The sequence below is a fragment of the Puma concolor genome, chromosome F2 (genome assembly GCF_028749965.1).
Source record: "Puma concolor isolate L17-30 chromosome F2, mPumCon1.1.hap2, whole genome shotgun sequence".
Lineage (NCBI taxonomy): Eukaryota > Metazoa > Chordata > Mammalia > Carnivora > Felidae > Puma > Puma concolor.
In genome coordinates this window covers 55,107,188-55,131,268 of record NC_141684.1, presented here as the reverse complement: position 1 = coordinate 55,131,268, position 24,081 = coordinate 55,107,188, and the positions used below count along the sequence as shown (strand labels likewise).

Below are 24,081 nucleotides of genomic sequence, written 5' to 3'. Positions count from 1 at the left end.
CGCTTATTCTCTGCAAGGCTCTTACCATTAAGGTGAATTATTGCTCATAGACTTGAGCTCCTTGAAGGTCAAACTCTAGGATATGACTATTAAAATACATTTTGCATTAAAAGCATCTTAACTAAAACCAGTGACATATATAGTAATAGCAAAGCCAGTCATTCTCCCCTGCCTCTGGTTTCTTCTCTCATTTTATGAATATGCACGTGGTCAAATTACCACCCTCTCTGCATTTAAAAACAAAAACCAACACTCTATACAGGCAAGCAAATGCAACCTCACCCCAACCCACAGAGCCTAAATCTCTCCGCAGTACCCACGACTGGGACTCCTCACCAGTCAGGATCCACTTTTTCTGCTCAATACACTTGGCCTCTCCACAGCCTTTGAAAGTTGAACTCCCTGCGTCTTAACCTGCACTTCCCCTCCCTGCCCTGAAATGTTCATATTCAAGTTCTGTTCTCTTTTTACTCCACTTTTCCTCCTGGGCCATCTCAGCAACTTAATAGCTTCAAACATCACATGTCTCCCAAACTTTGAAATCCTGCTCGGCTCCTTCTCTCAGAAATCCATATTTCATTCCTGAACCTATCCACATAAACGTCCCATGAGACCCGAGTAGTAGTTTAAAACATGTGCACGCAGTCACTGACACTCTTCCCACCAAAAGTGGAGCTTCATCTCCCTCTGCTTGAATATGGGCTGGACTTTGCGGCACATTTCTAACAGAATGAGGAGGAAGTAACGCCTCAGGCTATCATAAAAAGCCACCAAGTTTCTGTCTGACTGTCTCTTAGGAGTCACACCTTGGGGGACCCCAGAGAACACATCAGAAGTCTGGGCATCCTGAGGCTGCCTGCTGTTGGGTCAACAGCACAGGCTCCGGCAAAAAACAATACTCAACACAGGCAAGGAAATAACTATCATCAAACAGACCCATGCTGGGGTTTCTTCTGAAGACCATGCAGGTAGAAACAGGTGCCGACGAGCCCCAGCTGCTTGGGTCTTCCAGTACACCTGCCCTCAGGAAGTAAGTAATAAGCCTTTGTATGTACGTATGATCCCTGCCTCATACTTCAAGTCACCCCAGCTGAGGCTGAGCAGAGACATGCTGTCCTCGCTAAGCCCTGCCCAAATGACAGATCTGTGACCATAATCAATGCTTTGTTTCAAACCACTAGGTTTTAACACGGTTATGCAGCTTTGGACAACTGGAACGACCTCAAATGCGACATGGCCCAAATGAAGTTCATTATCTCCCTCCCTGCATCTGCTCTTCTTTCTATGCTTTCTATCCCAGTTCCTTTTCCACGCAATCTGAAAGCCTCCTCCACTCTTCTCTACCCTCAGATCCCCTCTACCCCAGACATCTTACACACCATAACCCAGAGGTCTCTCAGGAATCCAGCACCCCCACTTCTGGTTTGAAAATTAATAAAGGGAAACCTCACTAAAATAGAGCTGTTAGGCAGCTAGAGTTGGGCAGAGGGAGGTCTCTTGCCTTACCACTCATAGTCAATTGCAGACCCAGCAGGAAGAGATAGGACACTGCACACAATACTACTTTACTATCCTAGTCTGAGGAAGACTTCCTCCTGTCCCAACAGGAGGAGGAACGGATGACAGAAAGTCACAGCTGGGCCAATGAAAAGCCACTACACTTAGAACTCCCAGCTTACTCCAGTGGATTTTTGTTGATGACAGTTTTCCCAACTTCCCACTTTCTTCTATAAGAGAGTACTCCTCTTCTTTGTTCCGTGGACTTACCTATGCTTTTGCCATAGTTGGCCTGTCCTGAATTGCAATTCTCTGTTTTTCCCAAATAAACCCATATTTTGCTAATAAAATAACCAGCAGTTTTATTTCTTAAGGTTAACCCTGGCTAGGAGTACAGTGACAGTGACACCCCTTACCTGGTTAACCCAGGCTAGGATTACAGTGACAGTGACAACCCTCACCTGGTTTGCTAGCACCTTCTACTCAACTGCCAAAATAATATTTTAAAACTAAACTCCCACACACCTACCACCTGCTTATCACGTAGAGCATACAGTCTGATTCCTGATCCTAGTACAGAAGACTGCTCACATCCCCCCAGTTACTACCTGAGACTCTGGCCCCAGGGAAAATTCTGAGGATTCGCAAACACCTTTTTGCCCTTTCATGCCACTGCACCTTTGCACATGCTGACTCTCCTCCGTAAAATTCCCTTCCTCTCCGTTCTTTCTCTCACCGCTTACAAAGAGTCCTACGTAGTCTTCCAGTCCAAGTTCAAAGGTCATCTACTTTGAGAAGCTTTTCTAATGACCCAGCCAGAATAGCTCACTTCCTCCTGCATCAGTTATGCAAGCCCTTACAACACCCACTTCACTACCGCGATCCAGTTCTGTCTGTTTCTCCAGGGTGGCCTGCGAGCCTGAGGGAGGCATCATGTCCTGTTTGCCTTCAAATAAATGTTTAATTTGAACTGGAAACCACTAAGTTAGTATTTCACAGAAATATCTAATATTCTGTTTCAGAATCAATACTGTCGAGCACCAGAGCTAGTCACAGAATTTAACTTAATTTTCTCAACTATTTGGAGTATTATCAGCCTCCAAGAGGTTTAGTGACCTATCTGGTGTCTCATAACCATAAAATGATGAAGCCAAATTTTGAACCCAGGTAAAACTTCAAGTCCAGGGGTACCTGGGCAGCTCAGCCGGTTGAGCATTCAACTTCAGTTCAGGTCGTGATCTCATGGTTCATGGGTTCAGGCACTGCATCAGGCTTTGTGCTAACGGCATGGAGCCTGCTTTGGATTCTCTGTCTCCCTCTCTGTCTCTCTGTTCCTCCCTCCCTTGCATTCTTCCTCTCTCTCTCTCTCTCTCTCTCAACAATAAAAAACATAAAAACAGAAAAGTCAAAACTTCAAGTCCAGCACTCTCTGCCCTAAACATTTATAATCAGTTCTGATGTACAAGGACAGACACACAGCCATATTCTGGCACAGATACACCCCTTAGTGCCCCACTCCCACGGCTGCCACCACGGCACCCTGCTCCCCCAAACAACACCTTTGAAAGGAAAAAAGGAGACTGCATATAACTTTCAGGTAGCGTAATATGTTGTGTAAGGATGTGTATTCTATAGCCAAATTAAATCCCAGATTTAAAACCCAGCCCTGTCCGTATCAAGCTAGGGGCCCCTAGAGAAATTATTCCCTCCACCCCTTCACACCTTGTTTCTTCACTTACAAAGCAGGGATAGTGTGAGCACTGCTCATGGGTTTCTTGTGAAGATATTTAAAAAAGAAACACGAGGGGCGCCTGGGTGGCGCAGTCGGTTAAGCGTCCGACTTCAGCCAGGTCACGATCTCGCGGTCCGTGAGTTCGAGCCCCGCGTCAGGCTCTGGGCTGATGGCTCGGAGCCTGGAGCCTGTTTCCGATTCTGTGTCTCCCTCTCTCTCTGCCCCTCCTCCCCCGTTCATGCTCTGTCTCTCTCTGTCCCAAAAATAAATAAACGTTGAAAAAAAAAATTTTAAAGTGACTGAGTAAAACTCTAGCTGGAAAACGTAGGTAATTATAATGCAGGGCTGAAGCTGTGTCCCTGCAGATTCCAATTTTATTTTAATTAGTTAGAAAAAAACATTTCTAGAAAGTACGAAGTATCCCCAGGGCTTTAAACTGGTTAGCAAATGCAACTTAAATTTTTCGTGGGCTCCTGGTGATCCTCTTAGGACCAAGTTTTTGTAGCACTCCCCACATCTAACACAGTATGTATGGGGAAGTCATGATCATTCAGCTTCTGTTTACTCATATATAAAATGAAAATGATACCAGTCCTATCACGCACCAGCATTAAAAGATTCAAATGAAGCAATATGTAGAAAAATTAGTAAGAGCTTTGCAAAAGCCAGGTGGTGGTATCACCATCATCACCAATATCATTCTGAGTTGTAATACGGTGATATACTGAAAATGATATATGAGATCAATACCAGAACGATAGGTTGGTCATCCTTTTGCCAACTGCCCCAATGGCCAAAATGTTTGCATTTTTCTCTCTTTCCAGAATTCTCATTCTGGTTAACTAGTGGCATGTACTTTTTACCACTGTCAACATACTTTTGCTCTTCTCAGCTGTATTCAAAGAAAACTTCTAAAGCATACTGAGACCAGGGCACCTGGGTGGCTCCGTCGGTTAAGCATCCGACTTTGCTCAGGTCATGATCTCGCGGTTGATGGGTTTGAGCCCCACGTCGGGCTCTGTGCTGACTGCTCAGAGCCTGGAGCCTGTTTTGGATTCTGTGTGTCCCTCTCTCTCTGCCCCTCTCCTGCTCGTACTCTCTCTCTCTCTCAGAAATCAATAAACATTTAGAAAAATTTGTAAAAAATAATAGTAAAATAAAATGTATTGAGACAATCCATGCCTCCTAAGCTCAGGACACATTGGAAGCAAATAACTAACCTTGGTAGAACAGCATAGGAAATGTATCTATGAAAGTATTTACTGAGCATACATCCAACATGCTTTGGGGAATAAAAATGTAACCATCACTGTCTCTTCCTCTGTCTGTATATGTATTCACACACAGTTAACATAATACTTAAGAAGTAAAGTATCAATTTGGCTTCCACTTACAGATTTTCAGTGATTATGTATAAAACTATAAGCATATGTGGAGCATATATTCTTGTTTCCCTGCCAAATTGTTTCCCCTAATTTTTAGCCATTCTATCTAATCCCATCTGACTCTACCTATGCTAGAAATATTTCCAATTAATTATGCACAATAGGACAAACACTTAGGGCATATCTACGACATACACACTTGACTGAGGGTGAGGAACACATATGTAAAAACATTCTTCTGTTCTGGTAACATTTTATTTCTAGCCAACAACAGATCCTAGTGGATTGGATAAACTACTACCTTTATTCCTATAGCCTTACTGATTGCACCAGAAGTTCCTTTTCATACCACAATGCCTCCAACAAAGCTCAGAAAACAATGGGTAAAGTCTGATCTTAGCAGTAAACTCCCAATCCAAAACCTTATCAAGGTCACATTTTATAAAATTTTTTAAACTGACATTTATGTTTGCATAGCTGTAACATGAAATACACCATGCCTATAAGCCGAGGCATGTAAATTAACAGTCCTGCCTAAAACCACTATTTTTAGCACTGACTGATTACAAAAGTGTCTAAAGAGAGAAGACACAAAAACACAGAGAATGAAGAACTGAAAGCTACTCAGAGCCATGCAAATTACTCCAAAAAATGTCACCTAGAAAATATTTGCTCTTAATACTGTATTTTGTTAGTAAAAATGACATTATAAAGGTCCAACATAACCAAAAGGAAAGTAAGAACAGGAAAACTAAATATGTGTCACAAAACACAAAGGTTTAATATGAGCATGAAAGGGGGAATGATGAGAAGAGCAAGACTCACCAAGATCCCAAGAGTGAAAAGTGAGTAACAATCCCAAGAAGGGAATAAAAATGGCTAATCAATCTATAGCCTCTCTGGTAAATGGTGAAATTTCCAATGAAAAAGGGTGGCATTTTTCCCCTATAAAGTTCATTATTCTTTTTTTTTTTTTAAGACAATGACATCTGTGCAGCAAAGGAAACAAGTGAAAAGACAACGGAATGGGAGAAAATATTTGCAAACCATTTATCTCATAAGGGTTTAGTATCCACAATATATAAAGAACTCCTACAACTTGACAGTAACAAAAACAAATAATCCGATCAAAAAATGGGCAAAGGATTTGAACAGACATTTCTCTAGATAAGACATGCAGATGGCCAACAAACATATAAATATATATTTAAAAAAATGCTCCACATCTCTATCATCAGGGAAGTGCAAATCGAAATCACAATGAACTATCACCTCATACCCATTAGGATACCAGTATCAAAAAACAAAACAAAACAAAACAAAACAAAAACAGAATAACAAGTGTTGCTGAAGATGCGGAGAAATAACCCTTTCAACCGCCCCTGTCCATTTTTTGCACAGCCCCCCACCCCCAGCCTTCACTCTTCCTTTTAAAATAACTGTTGGTGGGAACGTAAAATGGTTCAGCCACTCAGCCATATGGAGAACAGTATGGAGGTTCTCAAAGAATTAAAATTAGAATTACTATATGAATCAGCAGTTCCATTTCTGGGTGGGACAGCATAGGAAATGTACAAAAAGAATGAAGAATTGCTGTTCAATGGGTACAGGGTTTCAGTCATCAATATGAACAAGTTCTAGAGATCTGTTGTACATCAAGCTACATATCATTAACAATAATGTGCTATATACTTAAATATGGTTAAGACAGTAGATTTTATGTTTTGTGTTCTTTACCACAATTTAAAAAAAAAATGAAAAAAAAAAAAAAAAAACAACAACAATGACAATTATGTTTTCCAGAAAGTAACTTGGCAACAGGAATCCAAAGTCTAAACATATTCACACCTTTGAGTTGTTTCAGGAAATCTATTTTAAAACAATTTCTCTTAAAATATTCTAAAAGCTGAAATGGAAAGTAATCCATAGTCCAACAAAGAAACATCTAAATAACCATCAACTGGTGAAGGGGTGTGGTCATCAAAAATTATAGTGTGGAGAAACTTGTTTAAATGATCTGTTAACATTCTCATTATTTAGTAGTATTCAAAACAGAACATAAAACTATGTATGGTATATACAGTTCGACCATAATGAACATATACTGGACATTCAATAAAGAAAAAGATGAAATTCTAATAGAGGAAAGAAAAAAGGGGTATGGGAACAGGGAAATCAAGAGGGGGAGGGAGAAAAGCTATACCAACAGGATTTCTGTTGAATTTTCATCTGGACAAATTGATTCCAATGTTCATTTGGAAATGAAATCTGGCAAGAATAGCTAGGGAAAAAAATCTAACAATAAAAAGAAAAATAGAGGGGTGCCTCCTGGTTCAGTCAGTGGAGCATGTGACTCCTGATCAGGGTCATGAGTTCGAGCCCCATGTTGGGCATGGGGGCCTACTTAAAAAAAAAATAAAGGAAAGAAAGAAAGAAAGAAAGAAAGAAAGAAAGAAAGAAAGAAAGAAAGGAGGAAAAATAGAATAATCAGGAAAGACCAGTCCTTCCAGATATTTTTGCATAGTATGAAGGTACAATAACTTAGTTTAGTTGCTGGGAATGAACAAAAATGTAAAAAAGAAAAGAATACAGGAATTTAGTATATGACAACAGTATTATTTCACATCAGTAAAGGAAAGATCCATTATTCAGCGACTGGTATAGGGTACCTGAGCAGCCAATGGGGGTATGATGGGGTTAAGATTCATATCTCACACTTTTTGTCAAAATAAGCTTCAGATGGATGAAAGATTTAAATGTAAAAAAAAATACGCCACCCAGGTGGCTCAGTCGGTTAAGCGACAGACAGATTTTGGCTTAGGTCATGATCTCGCAGTTTGTGGGTTTGAGCCCTACATTGGACCCCACACTGACAGTGTAGAGCCCGCTTGGGATTCTTTCTCTCCCCCTCTCTCTGCCCCTCTCCCACTCATTCTCTCTCTCTCTCTCTCTCTCTCTCTCTCTGTCTCTAAATTAACTTGTAAAAAATGTAAAAAAAATAAAACCATAAAAACAGAAACTCAAAGTGAGGAAGGCATTTCCAGGAATGACTCAAAAGCTATAAGCTAAAAATTAAAACAGCCATCAATTAGTATTTCTCCTTGGGAAAAAATCATTATCAAGTCAAAAGAGTAAAGACAAGGGGTGCCTGGGTGGCTCAGTCGGTTAAGCGTCTGACTTCGGCTCAGGTCATGATCTCACAGCTCGTGAATTCGAGCCCCGCGTCGGGCTCTGTGCTGACAGCTCAGAGTCTGGAGCCTGCTTCTGTGTCTCCCTCTCTCTCTGCCCCTAACCCACTCACGTTCTGTCTCTGTCTCTCTCAAAAATAAATAAACATTAAAAAAAAAAGTTTTTTTAAAAAAAGAGTAAAGACAAACTAGGAAAAAAATACATTAGCAATTCATATTGTGGACAAAGGGCCACATTCTGCAAATGGAAGAAACAAAAGACAACACAACAGAAAATTTGGCAACATATAGGATCTGACATTTCACAGAAAAGGAAATCTAAATCTTAAACTTACCAAAAGAAGTACAACCACTTTTGTATTAAGAAAAATATATAATAAAAAAACAGAAAAATATATAATAAAACCTATGCCAAGAAACCTCTGTTCCGTGTAAGATCAGTGAAGATGAGAAAGTGCGACAACACCCACGCCGAACGGTGGAGGGAAGCGGATGCCCACATGCCTTCCACCGAGCAGGATTCAGCACCATCCGAACTGAACAGTCACATTCTTCTAAGAATTCTTCCTACAGACAAACTGGCACATTTATCAAATGACTTGCATGCAAATTTATTTGCTGCAGATTTGTTTAATAGCAAAGTATCAGGGAAAACCTAAATGGCCATCGACAGGGAACAAGCCAAATACCACCTATTCCGCTACGGAACATGGCACATCTACAAATAGCTATTAAAAATGAAGGAGCTCTATATAACGTTATGTTGAATAATCTCTAGAACATATACTGTATTTAAGTGGAGGAAGTCAGGTGCTAAAACCATTTGTATGCTACCATTTATATAATACACACACACACACACACACACACACACACATATTTAAATATAAGTGTATGTATACCTACGTGCATAGAATCTGTCTGGATGGACAGAGAAGAAACTGGTAAAATGGTGGCATTGCTACCCAAGGGAAGTAGCCTGGGAGACAGGAACAGGAGGAAGATTTACATTTTGCAACCTTTTAGTCATTTGAATTTTGATCAAATGCTTTAATTACCTGGTTACACTAGTCACAATTTTGGAGAAGTACATTTTTTAAATATATTGAGTTTTTATAAAAGGAGTTATAAAATTAAATGTTCAGGACCGCCTGGGTGGCTCAGTCGGTTGAGCATCCAACTTCAGCTCAGGTCATGATCTCAAGGTTCGCCGGGCTCTGTGCCGACAGCTCAGAGCCTGGAGCCTGCTTTGGATTCTGTGTCTCCCTCTCCCTCTGTCCCTCCCCTGTTCCTGCTCACTCTCTCTCTCTCTCTCTCAAAAATAAACATTTAAAAAAATGAACTATTCACAGCTACCTAAGAGTATTTTTAAATTATTATTATTTTTTAAGCTTATTTATTTTGAGAGAGAGAGGGTGCACGTGTGGCAGACGGGCATAGAGTGAGGGAGAGAGAGAGAATCCCAAGTAGGCTCCAAACTATCAGTGTGGAGCCTGACACGGGGCTTGAACCCACAAACCAAGAAATCATGACCTGAGCCAAAATCAACAGTCAGACACTTAACTGACTAAGCCACCCAGGTACCACAAATTTAAACGTTTTTTTTTTAACTTCCACTAAACACTGAGTCATTTGATCCCTTGGATATTTTTCTCATAAACATACATTGCTACGATTATGGTTTCTGTATACCTGGTATCCACCTGGTTCAAATAAAATTTGGGAGGGTCTCAGAAGAGGGATTTTACAACAGTCGACAATTAAAGCAGAAATAATGAGCCCCAAAGGAAAATAAAATAATCTTAGCCTACAACAAAAGGATCAGTAACACATAAATTCAGGGGATTTTGCTGTTCTTTCTGGTTTCGAAGTATATTTGTTTTTATTGTGTGCATAGACTATTCTGTTTTGAGATCTTGCTAAAAGATCACAACCCCTCCTACCACTCAGCTTTTGCTCTAGAGACCCGGCAGTCTGCTGCATAAAAATAAATGCAGGAAGTGAATTGGAGCTAACAAATCAGCTGATGACATTAGCACCATATGGAAAGCAAGACTGGACCAAAGAAACACAGAACTGGGGGGGGTCAAACCCTGAGATTTGTGACCAGACCCTTAATATTGTTACCCACTCATCTACATTTGTTTTACTTTAAAATCAGTGACATTCTGGGGCGCCTGGGTGGCTCAGTCGGTTAAGCGTCCGACTTCAGCTCAGGTCATGATCTCCCAGTTCATGAGTTTGGGCCCCAGGTTGGGCTCTGTGCTGACAGCTCAGAACCTGGAGCCTGCTTCGGATTCTGTCTTCCTCTCTCTCTGCCCCTCTCCTGCTCACGCTCTGTCTCTCAATAATAAATAAATAAATAAATAAATGTTAAAAAAAAAACTTTTTTAAATAAAAACAAAATAAAATAAATGACATTTCACTGTTCTATTATTTCTAAGGCATAATTATAATGCTGAAATTACAGTGACATATCATTGGGTCACTTTTCTTGTAGTGTTCTCCTCTCCCACGTTTTTGGCCCCAACAACCTTCCCTCACTGCCTGAAACAAAAGTTTTGGGTGGGCTTGTGTGTGTGTGAATTCAAACACAGATAAAATGCACTACTGTCTAGGTCCCTGCCGCTTCAACAGAATAGCGCTAAACTACAGGTTATTACTACCATAAGGGAGTACTCAAGTATAAATATTTATTCAGCACTATAAAAAGTAGTCAGGAGGTTTTTTTACACAATGCATGCTCTAGTTAGCATGCCATGCCACACTTTCAAAGTGGGAACTACCACACACATTAAATGTGCTATGCTGGGCTTAATGTGTAAAGAAACTCTTGAGAGGCACTATGCAGTTTAAGGTATGTTTCAAATTGATTAATGTGGACTGGGCTCTCAATATAAGCAGAATATTGTGTTCAAAATCTGGGCACAGGAGAAGATGGGGAAAATATTACAATCTGAGCCAGGTACTGAGGAGTATTAGAATACATCATATAAAACACAAGGAAAACTGTTCTAAAACTTTAAAGTTCTGCTAAATATAAAAAGCAGCAGGGGCGCCTGGGTGGCGCAGTCGGTTAAGTGTCCGACTTCAGCCAGGTCACGATCTCGCGGTCCGTGAGTTCGAGCCCCGCGTCAGGCTCTGGGCGGATGGCTCAGAGCCTGGAGCCTGTGTCCGATTCTGTGTCTCCTTCTCTCTCTGCCCCTCCCCCGTTCATGCTCTGTCTCTCTCTGTCCCAAAAATAAAAATAAACGTTGAAAAAAAAAAAAAAAAAAAGCAGCAAAGGATAGATTTTGACAACTTCCTATAAGGAAGGTCTAAGGAGACATTTTCTTTTTTTCTTTAATTTTTTTTTCACAGATCTTATTATTATTTTTTTTAATGTTTATTTATTTTTGAGAGAGACAGAGACAGAATGCGAGTGGGTTAGGGGCAGAGAGAGAGGGAGACACAGAAGCAGAAGCAGGCTCTAGGCTCTGAGCTGTCAGCACAGAGCCCGACGCGGGGCTCGAACTCACGAGCTGTAAGATCATGACTCGAGCCGAAGTCGGACGCTCAACCGACTGAGCCACCCAGGAGCCCCTAAGGAGACATTTTCAATAGAGAAATGCAGTGAAGACAAGACATGGGGCATTCAATTTTCCATCCAGAGTCGGACAGACAAACGTGACAAACTCCAGGCATACTAAAAAGTTAAACAAATTCTAAAATGTTCTTATTTGGCTTTAAATACTTTATGAAAACTCACAATTCAAGAGACAATCACAGGGTTTCATAAACTGTATGTCAGCCACCACTGTTCCGTAGTGAACATGCAGGTTTACAAACCCAGGCTCCTCCTCTTTAAGTCGCCTCCTCAGAAGTCTCCCTACAGATTCAATGAAGATGGAGTGATCCACTCCGCTCGTTCAAAACCCTGCATGTACATCCACCCTCCAAGTCCAACACAGACTCACCACCAACTTGCTCCGCCTAACCGCAGAGTTCTGCTCCTTTAAAATACTGAGGGAAATACCAGGAGTTAGGAGTAAGTGGGTAGCAAGAGAGGACGTCAGAGGCTCCAACAGCTGGAAGGCACTCTTGGTCACTTTTCCTTTCCATCCTAGGTAGTCACCAAACATTTCTGAGCATCTACTTTGTGCCACGGGAACATAAAGATGAAAATACAAAAGAGACAGGAAGATGGAAATGTAAGGACAGGCCACGTGGCTGCAACACAACAAAACTGAGTGAGCCACCTGACCTTCCTGAGGCAAGTGACTCATCTTTCATACTAAGCTGAGCCTCCAGACTCCTCACTTTAAGAGGATGGATTTCCTTTGCCCTCGAGGAATAACAATTAAAAACAAGAACTAACATGACCCACCGAAGAAAACATCTTAAAGTTAGAAACAGAGAAACTCCTCTTATAAGCCAAAGAATTTACAAAATAGGTCTTAGACACACACAAAACTGGTCCCACAAAAACCACACTAAGTGCATCAGGACAGAGGTACTAATGACTGTGATTCTCACCAGCCAAATTAAAATACCAAATCTAGTAAAATTAGTCACTCCATTCACCTAAGTCAAATACAGCTACTTAATCTAGTTTGACGAGTACCAAACACAGCTATTCTAAAAACACCATTATGTTAAATACGACAATGTAAGGCATACACAAATATGCATGTTGACATGTTTGACACCCCCAACGTCCTCTTTAAAAGACAGAATAATGCTGACTTACATGGTGGCTCCTGGCCTTCTCCTAACAATACATTTAAGACCTGAGACCAGCTTTCTGACTCAAACATTTAAATACCTATCATGTTCAAACACCAAGGTTACCCAACCATGGATAAAGATGAATGAAGTACATGCTTCTAACCTCAATAAGCTTAAAATCCAGACAACATGTGTGCATACAGATATACACGTATTTAATATATATTATGTATCGTATATTATACATACATATCTATTACATATTGCACATAACTTTATAGTATAAGCACTCATATGCTAAGTGTGAGATCAATTGGACGAGTGTGGAGAAAGGAAAGGTTGGAAGGTTCCAAAGAGTCCTACAACTTATCAAAAGTAAAATACAAAACAGTATATATGGAATACGGTTTTATTTGCATTAAAAGTATGCATAAAGATAAATACAAAGAGTAATAAACAAAAAGAAAAAAACGAAAACTATTGTGTCTGAACTCAAAATGTGAGTAATTCCTATCCCTACTTCCTAAAATTTACGTTAACATTGTTACCTTTTTGGGGTTAGCACTTATGTATCTTTTAAAAAGTGAGCCACGCATCTGTATTATAGTTATTGGGTTATTATCAACAGAGATGAAGCGATATATAAACATTTAGTATTTAAATCTTAAAACCATGCCTTCCTATATACATCTGGCTTAAACAATGATTCCACTGGAGACAATTTCACTTGAGATAGTTTTCAGAAACAAGTGCATCCAAAGAGATAGTAACAAGACTATAGGGTCTTATCTTGATGAGTAAAAGAAGACCTTTACTACGGAAAGCTCCCTTCCCCCCGCGCCGCGCAAATAACCCCATAAACAACACACCACAATTTGGGGACACCTCGCATGTTACGTATCTACGTCCAAAACCATCGCCATAGGATCAAACGCCACCAAAAATCCTAACCACGTAAACTACAAGACAGCAGAAAGTCTCAACGCTGGGGGAGTCGGGATGGGGGGAGGAGTCATGTTCCCATCCTGAGCAGCGAAACCACCCACTGTCGTTGGATCCTCAGTTTCCACCAGTTACAAACAAGATCTAGCTGTACAGTACTCCCTTCGCGCTGCCTTCTACCCAAAGCGCATCACCGTCGGCAGCCCTGGCTCCGTGAGCCTGGTGCCAGCCCCTTCGCCTCCACCCAGAACCTTCTTTCCCTCTCTCCCCACCTCCTTCTCTGTCTCTCTGTCTCTGTCTCTTTCTCTGTCTGTCTCTCTGTCTCTCTCTCTCGCTCTCTCTCTCTCTCTCACACACACACACACACACACACACACACACAGCCGCGCGCGCCCGTGCGCGCGCGACCCCAACAGCCCGCTCCGCCCGCCGGAGCCGCTCCCTGCGGCTCGGCCACACCAGGATGTCAGACCCCGATCAGGGAGATGCAACTTGAGGAAGGCTCGGCTCCCGCTCCGGCGCCGGCCGGGGACACTGTGCACCTGCTCCGGCGCCGGGCCGCGCGCAGCCCAGCGCCGCGCCCGACCCCGCGCCTGCCCGGGAGACGCCGCGCCGGCGGTGCCCGCGCCCTCACCTTGCTCGCCGCGGTCCATGTCTCCCGCCCACCGCCTCGAGTACTCTGCGCCTCCGCCGACTGCAGCCCGTCCTGCTCGGATCGCACGCCCGCCCGCCGCGCCGCACCGCGCCGCGCTCCTCCTCGCCTCCGCCGCGACTCCCGCGAAGTCCCCTCCCCCGGAGGCGTCGGCGCGGCGGCGCCGCCCGCCCTCGGCGGGGAGCGCTTTCCCGGGGCGTCACCCAACCACCTGACCCGGCCGACCTGTGCGCTCGGCCACGTCGGCGCGGCGGGCGGCGCCGGGGCGAGGAGGGCTGGGCCGGCCGGTTCGCTCGGGTAGGAACTCGGCTGCCAGGGGGAAGAGCGGGGTGGCGCGGAGGCGGAATCAACCATGGAGGCTGCGTGGAGACCGCTCGCGAACCCGGCTGGCATTGGCGTCCCACCCTCAAGTTATTTATAATATCAAAAGTTTCCCCAGGCATTGAAGATGCCCTTTCTCTGCCTTCCCGAGCACCTGCTCCTGTGTACTACTGAGTGGAGACACTGGAAGGTTATCAGAAATGCCAATGGCTCCTTTTCCCTCTGAGTCTTCGTAGGCTCCTCTTATCAAAACAATATCCTGTGACATCTTCAATAACTAGGTCCAAAACAGGCAAAGGGGGGAAATTACAAAGAATCTCTCGAAACATTGTGTAGCCCTGTCTTTTCACAGACAGTGAGTGTTTTTCGGTGACAGATTAGGAAGGTTTTCACGTAATAAGGACTGTTTTGAGTGCAGAATTAAAGCCAACATTCTGAAATGAATTAAATTAACCAAAGGGCAGAATCATCAAAGGGGATCTTTTGAAAATGTATTTTGTGGTTTCATATTCACTGATCAACACAGTTTAAAGCGTTTGAAAATAGTACTTTTATCATTACTGTAACAATACTTTTAATTATCAGCACTCTTTTTTTTTTAAGTTTATTTATTTAGAGAGAGACAAAGGGCCTGAGTGGGAAAGAGGAAGAGAGAATCCCAAGCAGGCTCTGCAGTGTCAGCACAGAGCCCAATGCGGGCTCGAACTCACAAACTGTAGATCATGACCTGAGCCAAACCAAGAGTCAGTCGCTCAACCCATTGAGCCACCCGAGCACCGATCAGCACTCTATTTTCGAAGTGTTTTTGCATTTACTCATTTTCCATGAAGTCATTTTGAATATATCCTTGTAAGGTGGTACCTCATTTTCACAGACCATCTAGGTCTGTGAGAGAGGCAGCTTTCCCCTTGTGTTTTATACCCGGAGACTCTAGCTTGCCCGTCCTGTCTCAGCGTTATGTAGTACTTCACATGCACTAGGCTTTTGTTAATATGCTTAAAAATTACCCGTAGGTACTCGAAGCAGCTCCACGTTCTCTATCTCCGCGCCATTGCGCTGTACGTGAAGCGTAGCTCCTGCATCCCCAGCATCTTCTCCATGAAGTTCCTTCTGTGTACCCCGACCAGGTGAGACTTCTCTTTGCTCTCTCCTCCTCCTGCTGCACTTGGCCTTCTCTCTGGTCGCACTCACCCCGGCATTCGTCCCTCAAGCCAGCCTGCTATAGCCATAGCTTTGTGTGTTTCACAGCCCCACTAAGGTATAACCTGGGGGTTTATACGCTAGAGAAGGTCAAAGATCATTTTGGTCATCTTTTCATTCTTTTAATTATACCATGCATTTAGTAAACATGTTAAGTTTAGCTTTCAGGTTTAACATTTAAAACAAGGTATACTGTATATACTAACAATCTAGTGTTTGTAACAAAGAGGTACAATGCTAGGCCTTTTTTTTTTTTTTTTTTTTTTTTTTTTTTTTTTTTAATGACTTTTGGGCTCCTGAGTGGCTCAGTCCATTAAACATCTGACTCTTGATTTCGGCTCAGGTCATGATCTCATGATTGGTGAGATCTAGCCCCAAGTCTGCCTCTGTGCTGATGGCAGCATAGAGCCTGCTTGGGATTCTCTCTCTCCCTCTCTCTCTCTCTCTCTCTCTCTCTCTGCCTCTTCCTTGAGTGTAGTCACTCTCTCTCTATCTCTCTCTCTCTCTCTCTAAATAAACCTAAAATAATTTTTACATGATTTTTAAAATTTAACAGCAAGGTAAATTTTGGCATTGAAAAAAGTTCTTTAACGTGGTAAAGAATTGTTGACTACCTGCTATTTACATCTATTGTAGAGAGATAAACATTTGGAGAGATTATCTCTCAACCTATAGACTAACTTGTGGACAAATAAATAGCACTTGAAAATAGTGTTGCTTGAAAATACTATTTACTCAATTTTTATCTATTTAACTTGCCATATGGTGATGACTTTAACTATATGTTGGAAGAAAAATAAATGCCTTCTTTTTTTTTTGAAGAATTTATATGCTTGTTCACATCTGTGGCAGAGATGGGTAATAGCCAACCCAATATCCAGTTTTCCTATTTTCCTTCCTAAAAGAACCCAAATATTGTTTGGGATAGCGTGTGTCCAGCTGAAACACTGGCCACTTCAGGCTCCCTTGCCGCTGGGCAGGGCTCTCTGACACATTAACGACCAATGAGATATGAGCAAAGCTTGCTAACTGGAATCTTCGAGAATTTTTTTTTAATTATTATTTTAGAGAGAGAGACTGCAGCCAGGGGAGGGGCAGAGAGAGAGAGAGAATCCCAAGCAGACTCCACTCTCAGCACGGAGCCCTGGGTGGGGGTCGATCCCAGCTTATGGGCAGATGTGCCCATAAGTGACCCGAGCAGAAATTGGGAGTTGGAGGCTCAACCCACTGAACCACCCAGGCTCCCCAAGAAATCATTTTAAAAGAGGACAGACTTGGCAACATTATTTTGCTCTTTACTCTCCCTCTTCCTGTGAGAAGGGCAGCAGCCATCTTGCAAGCATGAGGAAGAAAGCCACAAGCCAAGGATGGCAGAATAGAAAGACAGAAAGAACCTGGCTCTTCAGTGGCATCGTGGAGCTTCTTACAGGAATAAAATAAACACCTGACTTTTTAAAGCCACTATAGGTGGGTTCCTGCTACATGGAGCCAAAAGAAACCCTAAGTGATACAACATGCCATTTAAAAACCGCCTGTCTGCCCTATACCAATGTAGTTAGGTTCATGTAATCCTCAGCCTTAGGCAAATATTAACTTCCTTTTCTCTATGAGGTGAAATGAGCACTGTTCATACCATAAACCACCTCATACGTGATATTTCCACAGAGGCCTGCTTTTCTCTTGTGTTTTCTTTCTACTTAATTTTTTTTTTCCTGACAAACAGAATCTGCACTTACAACTCACACTGTCACTTCTGATATAAACAGAACTTATGTTTTAGCACTCTGAGGAATCTCTGGAGAGTAGCTAGCACATAAACAGAGCACCTGGGTGCATTTAGCTGAATCATCCCTTAAAAGGCTCACTCAGTACAGGAGAGAGACACTAGATTTCCTTTGTTGTGTTGTTGTTGTTAATGGTGACATGGATTTTTTTTTTTTTTAAGTTTCATTTCAAGGGGCGCCTGGGTGGCTCAGTCGGTTAAGTGTACGACTTGGGCTCAGGTCATCATCTCGTGGTCTGTAAACTCGAGCCCTGCGTTGTGCTCTGTGCTCACAGCTCAGAGCCTGGAGCCTGTTTCCAGATTCTGTGTCTCTCTCTCTGCCCCTCCCCCGTGCTTGCTCTCTCTCAGTCTTTCTCTCTCTCAAAGATAACATTAAAAACAAACAAGATAAACATTAACAAAAAAATAAACATTAAAAACAATTTAAGTTTTTTTCAAATACCTATCCATTGGTGAAATTTAGAGTTTCCCCAAAAGCAAATGAATTGAAGCAAATAAAAATATTGGAAAGGTTAGAAATAGAAGCTCTATATTTTAAGTGGAAACTTCTACACTCTGCCCTCATTGTACCCATTCCCCCATCAGATAGCAGAAAGCACACAAAATACGTGTATGCTCTGATGCTCTCTGCAGGCCCACTCTTCACATTTGTGGGGCCTGGGGCAAGGGTACAAATGGAGGCCCTGGCTTTCTCTTCTGACTCAGTCTTTTCACCTAGGGCTCTGTCCTAGATCCAAGCTTCTCTGTAGGAGTATCGTGGCTATATATCCCTTCTCTATCTACCCTTTCCCATCAGCCACCCCATGGTCATACTTCTGGACCAGGGCTGCACTCAAAAGGACCCTCTTGGGGAAAAGGTCAAAGACCCTGAACACATAGGTTCAGGTGGGAGATGTTGCAGCTGCAGGTACCCAGTGTATGGTCTATATAAAGGGGAGACAGGAATGGATGGGTATGTCCATTTGGCTCCAAGGACTCCTCACCCTCAGGTGAGGCACAGGTGAGCAGTCTCTAAAAGGGCCCAGTAAGGAGACTCCCCAGTAGCTTGTGTCTAGGGTTGCCAGATAAGATATGGGACACCCAGTTCAATTTGAATTTCAGGTAAACAACAGATCATTTCTAGTATAAGTATATCCCCTGCAATACTTACAACATGCTTGTACTAAAATATATATATATATATGTATATATATATATACATATACATATAATATACATATATTATATATATACATATACATATATACATATATATGTATATATATACACATATACATATATATACATATATACGTATATATATACATATATACATATATATACATATATATATATATATATATATATATATATATATATATATATATATAGTTTGTTATTTAGCTGAAATCCTTAATGGGGTCTCCTTTTATTTGCTAACTCTCTCAATCCAAAATGTTTCTAAGGGCAGTTCTGGCTCCCTGATTGGTCAAATAACTGAAGGCATATGATACCACAACTTTGAAAAAGTGATCATATTCCAGCAGAAAGACAAGACACTTACTGCTTAAACTGTGCAGGCAAACTAGATACATAAGGTGAGGGTTAGGAAGCCCAAGAAATCAAAAACAAGTTTTGGAGAAATATTGATGTAATGTCTGGTGTTTAATCTTTAATCGCTTAAGAAAATATTATGACCAACTTGTATTCTCTCAGCTATGTAAAAGACTGACTGCGAGTATGAAATAAGTCTTCAAATGTGTAAAAATGGGTACTGGCAGGAAAGAGTACTTCACACTAATGGAAGACAGACATGTAAATCCCTGAATGTTAACAGGAAGTGATCTCACATTATTGATTTGGGCTATATTAAGAAAAGTCATAGACCACTTAATCTTCCTTGTATTTTTTTCAAGCCATTTTGAATTCTGTGTGTTTATCAAATTACATCATAAGAGCTGGGTGGGGATGGGAGCCACTATCGTTTTCCTCCTGGACTCTGCACCATCAGTATTTGCAAATATTTTCATCTATTCTTTAGACGACTATATGGTATAAATTGCATTAATTATATGTAGAGTCGGGGCGCCTGGGTGGTGCAGTCGGTTGGGCGTCCGACTTCAGCCAGGTCACGATCTCGCGGTCCGTGAGTTCGAGCCCCGCGTCAGGCTCTGGGCTGATGGCTCGGAGCCTGGAGCCTGTTTCCGATTCTGTGTCTCCCTCTCTCTCTGCCCCTCCCCCGTTCATGCTCTGTCTCTCTCTGTCCCAAAAATAAATAAACGTTGAAAAAAAAAATTAAATTATATGTAGAGTCAATAACAAAGTGATTAACAACATTTATACATGTTTTTAACTGGCATTTGACTCAGTGACTTGCAGGCCATTTCATCCCTGCAAGGATGGTTAGTTTTCCAGGGCACCAGTGTTCCTCTTCTAGAAATGGTAGAGGCTAGAATGGCAAGTGCCCAAGGTCAGGGCTGAGGAATCAAAGTCTGTGTCACTGTCACCAAAACACAACTGTGCAAGGCCAGACACAACTCAGAACACCTAAGCAGATTTAGCTGAACTCTCACTTAAAAGTAATCACTTAAAACCATCACCAGGCTCACTATTCTCATCTCCAAAATTAGGAGGCTCGTGTTGGGATAAATATGGCACACTGCACACATTCATTCATTTTGGAAATTTATTTTTTTGAGATATAATTCTCCTACCATAAAGTTCACCCTTTGAATATACACAAGTCAATGGTCCGAATGAACATTCATCTATTCTTACCCCCTCCCAGTGCTACTAAAATTACAATAAAAGGATAAGTCCACAAGGACGAAGAGAATTCGAGAGGCTACCTAATGATAATTGACCTCGCACATCTGAGGAAGCTGGTTGCTAAGCTAGTAGTGGGGAAAGCCAAGAAGAACCTAATTCTACTACAGAATTTCCAAACCCTCAGGACTGGGCACCAGGTATCTGTGGATACAGAAAGCGAGGTTCCAAACGGGAAGATTGGTTGAAAGTCTACCTAAGAAGGAATTTGTTTCAATTCCTTCCCCAGATCTGCACAGAAGACTGGGGTGATTTCTTTTTTTTTTTTTTTTTTAATTTTTTTTTTAATGTATATTTATTTCTGAGACAGAGCATGAGTGGAGGGGGGTGGGCAGAGAGAGAGGGAGACACAGAATCAGAAGCAGTCTCCAGGCTCTCAGCTGTCTGCACAGAGCCTGACGTGGGGTTTGAACCCACAAACTGTGAGATCATGACCTGAGCCGAAGTCGGTCACTCAACCGGCTGAGCCACCCAGGCGCCCCTGAGGTGATTTCTTTGGGAAAGAAAACTGGACAATCCCTTGGTACAGAACAGTAAATAAACATGAAGGTGATTTACTATTGTAAGCAGAGAAATTCATTAGCTGTTCACATCATGAATGCTAAGATTTCCCACATTCCCCTTCCTTGGTTCCCAGAATGTGGACAGCCAGGCCTATAAAAGTAGGAATACCCAAATACCTGGAAAGCAGGGGATTGAAAGATCCCTCTCTCAAGAATTTGACCACCCCAAGAAAAAAACAAAACAAAAAAACCCCCAAAATATTGATATTGAGTAAGCCAGATCACCTTACCCTCAAACCCAGGCCCTACAAGTCTTGTCCAGGAACCCAGAAAAAACAATCAGCTGTTTATTGCCCATTGTAGGCAGCCACAAACCAACAGATAGTTTCCTAATGGAAGACAAGGACCAAAATAAACATAACAAAGAGGCAACTTACAAAAAACAAACTATACAGGGAGAAGACATTTTTTTAAAACTATCATTATTACATTCAGAGAGAGAAGTAAAGACATCCCAAACATGAAACAAAAATTAGCTATACAAAGGAATGTTCCAAGAACAAAGAGTTCTTAGAAATTAAATATATAATAGTGGACATTATAACTCCTGTGGTAGGCAGAATAAGGGTTCCCAAAGATGTCTAAATCCTAAACATAAACAAAAGGGACTTAACAGATGTGACTAAGTTTAGAGGTTTTAAGATGGGGAGATTATCCTGTATTGTTAGGTGGGCCCAATCTAGTTATATGAGCTCTTAAAAGCTGGAAACTTTTCCAACAGGAGACTGAGAGATGCCATGATAGAAGAAGAGGCAGGAGAGATTAGAAGTATGAGAAGGACTCCATTCACTGTTGCTGGCTTTGAAGATGGAGGAAAGGAGTCATGAACCAAGAAATGTGGGTAGCATCTAGAAGCTAGAAAAGCCCTTAACTGAGAGCCATCAAGAAAATGCAGACCTACATTCACAGACCAACTACAAAATGCAATTCTACAATCACATGAAACTGAACTCTGCCAACAACCTGAATAGGCAAAGAAAAATTCCTCCCAAGATCCCCCAGAAAGGAACGTAGCCCTCCAGATATCTTGACTTTAGTTCGGTAAGACTCACATTAGACTTCTGATCCTTATAACTGTAAAATGATACATTTATGTTAAGTCACTCCATGGAATATAAAGTGAAGCAAATTTCCTAGAAAGCAGAACAAAAAACAAACAGCTGGAAAACAGAGGAGAAAATATAAGGAAATTAGAAGTCTAATCCCAGCAATCCAATATCAAAAAAAAAAAAAAAAAAAAAAAAGCTCAAGAAAGAGAAGGAGGAAACAGAAGGGAATCACCAGGAAATAATTCAAGAAGTTTCTCCAAGTGGAATGACATAATTTTCAGATTTGAAGGGCTCACTGAGGGCCCAGAACACAGCACATACTTATTAAATACAGAACACTGATGACAAAGATCCTATAATTCCCAGAGATGAAAAATATTTGATCACTTTCAAAGTAAAAGGAAAAAGAATGATTTTGACTTTTAAACAAGACTAGTGGACAACAAAGGCTTACCCTTAATTTACTGGAGACTCATTGCTTCTGTGAACAATCAGAGCAATGTTTCCAATGATGGGAATTGTACAAATAAAAAAGACTGTAAGAAACATATCACCAATTCTGGCAAAAATTATTAATAACACCACCTCTGCCCTTGATGGATACGGATCAGTCACAACTCTTTGACACAAGTAGAGAGAGACAATAGCATGACTCTAGATTTCCTGTTGTCTAGATATGGAGCCATTTGTATTATCACTAATACTGCTTGCTGCACTTGGGCCAATAAAGCAGGTAAAATAAAAAGACTAAGCATCCTTTGTAGGAAAAAAGCTACTTGACTTTCTAAGGTTGATCCTCAAGGCCTATGGCAATTGTTTTCTTGTCCTGGGGTGGGCAATTGGAGTTATTGGTGTTGAAGTATCTTACAGGCAACAGTAATTGTTCTTGTTGTTGTCAGAGTAGTTGTGATATTAGTCCACCTTATTTTCTCCTGTTTTAAATGCATCTTCTCAATCACTCTCTTGCCAAATGATCTCTCAATACACTTGGCTATGGAGACAACTGGGCAGTTCTCTCTTGGAGATTGGGTAAAGATCTGGATCTCAAGCATATCCTGAGTTGGTTAACTTCTCGAAAGTGAGAGAATGACCAAAAGACAGGCCTGAGAGACTAAGTATAGAAATGGACAATGGTCAGATTACATATGACAACAGAACTCTGAACCACAATCCGTTCAAGAAGCCAAATCATTGCAAATCACAAATCTCTGCAGCAAACAGCACAAGAACAGTCAGGACTTGGTCAATGACTGCCAGCTTCCCTATTTTTTGTCCCTGTTTCTAAAAACCAGAGAAAGCCAAATATGCTGAGTGTATCAATCATGTGACTAAAATCTTTCACTAAAATCTACACATGGCTTTCAAGATTTAAACCATACTTCTTAGCATATCTTACAAATTTCAACTGTATTCATCAGTACTCTTTTAATTACAAGTGATAGAAACCCAATTGAAGGAAGTTTACATAAAAAAGGTAATTACTGGTTCATATGACTGGAAATAAGAGGAGAAAAGTAGAATTCAGGTATAATTGGGTCTTGATGAAGCTAATGAGCCTTGGGCATTGTTCAAGTTAGGGAAAAGAAGCTAATGTGATTTTCTGGGTAGAACCCTATGGGCTACTCAACGTACTGTTGTGTTTTCCAGGGATGATGTGTAATCAGTATGGATATGTCACGTGCTTGTACTATGAACGATCATAAAGTTCAGAGGAGATTATCATGGTGGAGAGAAGCCAGACATACTCGTTTCTTTGGAACCCACAACCCTAATAACAACTTTCTGCCATAAGTCTCTTTGATGATGTCACCAACTGGAGCCTTTGATAAAGGGAGGCAGCCTCTATGTGGAGACACCCCTTTGGTCTTGGAACTGTTGCCCCTCTGACTATAAGCAACTAAGAACCAATAATTTGGCTCCTAAAGAAACTGAATGCCTGACCTATAGAGGCTTGGAACCATTTGCCTGATCTTCTCATTTTGAGCAGGGTCAACATGGACTCCATGACTAACAGTGTAGGAAGGGGCCCAACAAGCCTCACTGATGAAATGCAAATGGTGTATTCAAGAATACAACCAGCCTGGACTCAGTAGTATCTTAACTTTACACACAAAAAAAGTGGCAGCTACCCCTTTAGATTGACATGGCTTAGATCGTAAGGCTAATGACCACTCGTTTGAGTACACTGCTCATCATGTCCCCCAACATTAGACATGTGGGCCAAAGTAGGGACATAATGGGTCCCTATAAATTTTGA

At 41.6% G+C, this 24,081-nt stretch overlaps 1 protein-coding gene and 1 long non-coding RNA gene across 5 annotated transcripts in view; one reads left to right on the top strand and one right to left on the bottom strand.

Annotated features, from left to right (window-relative positions):
• Positions 1-14,292, bottom strand: part of TPD52 (tumor protein D52) — a 111,096-nt gene extending 96,804 nt beyond the window's left edge. For 2 of the 4 annotated variants that reach the window (XM_086694961.1, XM_086694962.1), the window contains exon 1: positions 11,818-12,136. In XM_086694961.1, coding sequence (XP_086551087.1) covers positions 11,818-12,067 — 250 coding nt within the window. In that variant the 5' untranslated portion in view covers positions 12,068-12,136. Of the gene's footprint in view, positions 1-11,817; positions 12,137-14,085 lie in introns of those variants that run through there. The other 2 variants (XM_086694964.1, XM_086694963.1) reach the window with 2 other exon arrangements.
• Positions 14,293-14,407: 115 nt separating this feature from the next.
• Positions 14,408-23,175, top strand: LOC147572029 (uncharacterized). The gene is made up of 3 exons (XR_015246506.1): positions 14,408-14,614; positions 15,438-15,551; positions 21,497-23,175. It is a non-coding gene; the product is annotated as an uncharacterized LOC147572029 (long non-coding RNA).
• Positions 23,176-24,081: the final 906 nt, after the last annotated feature.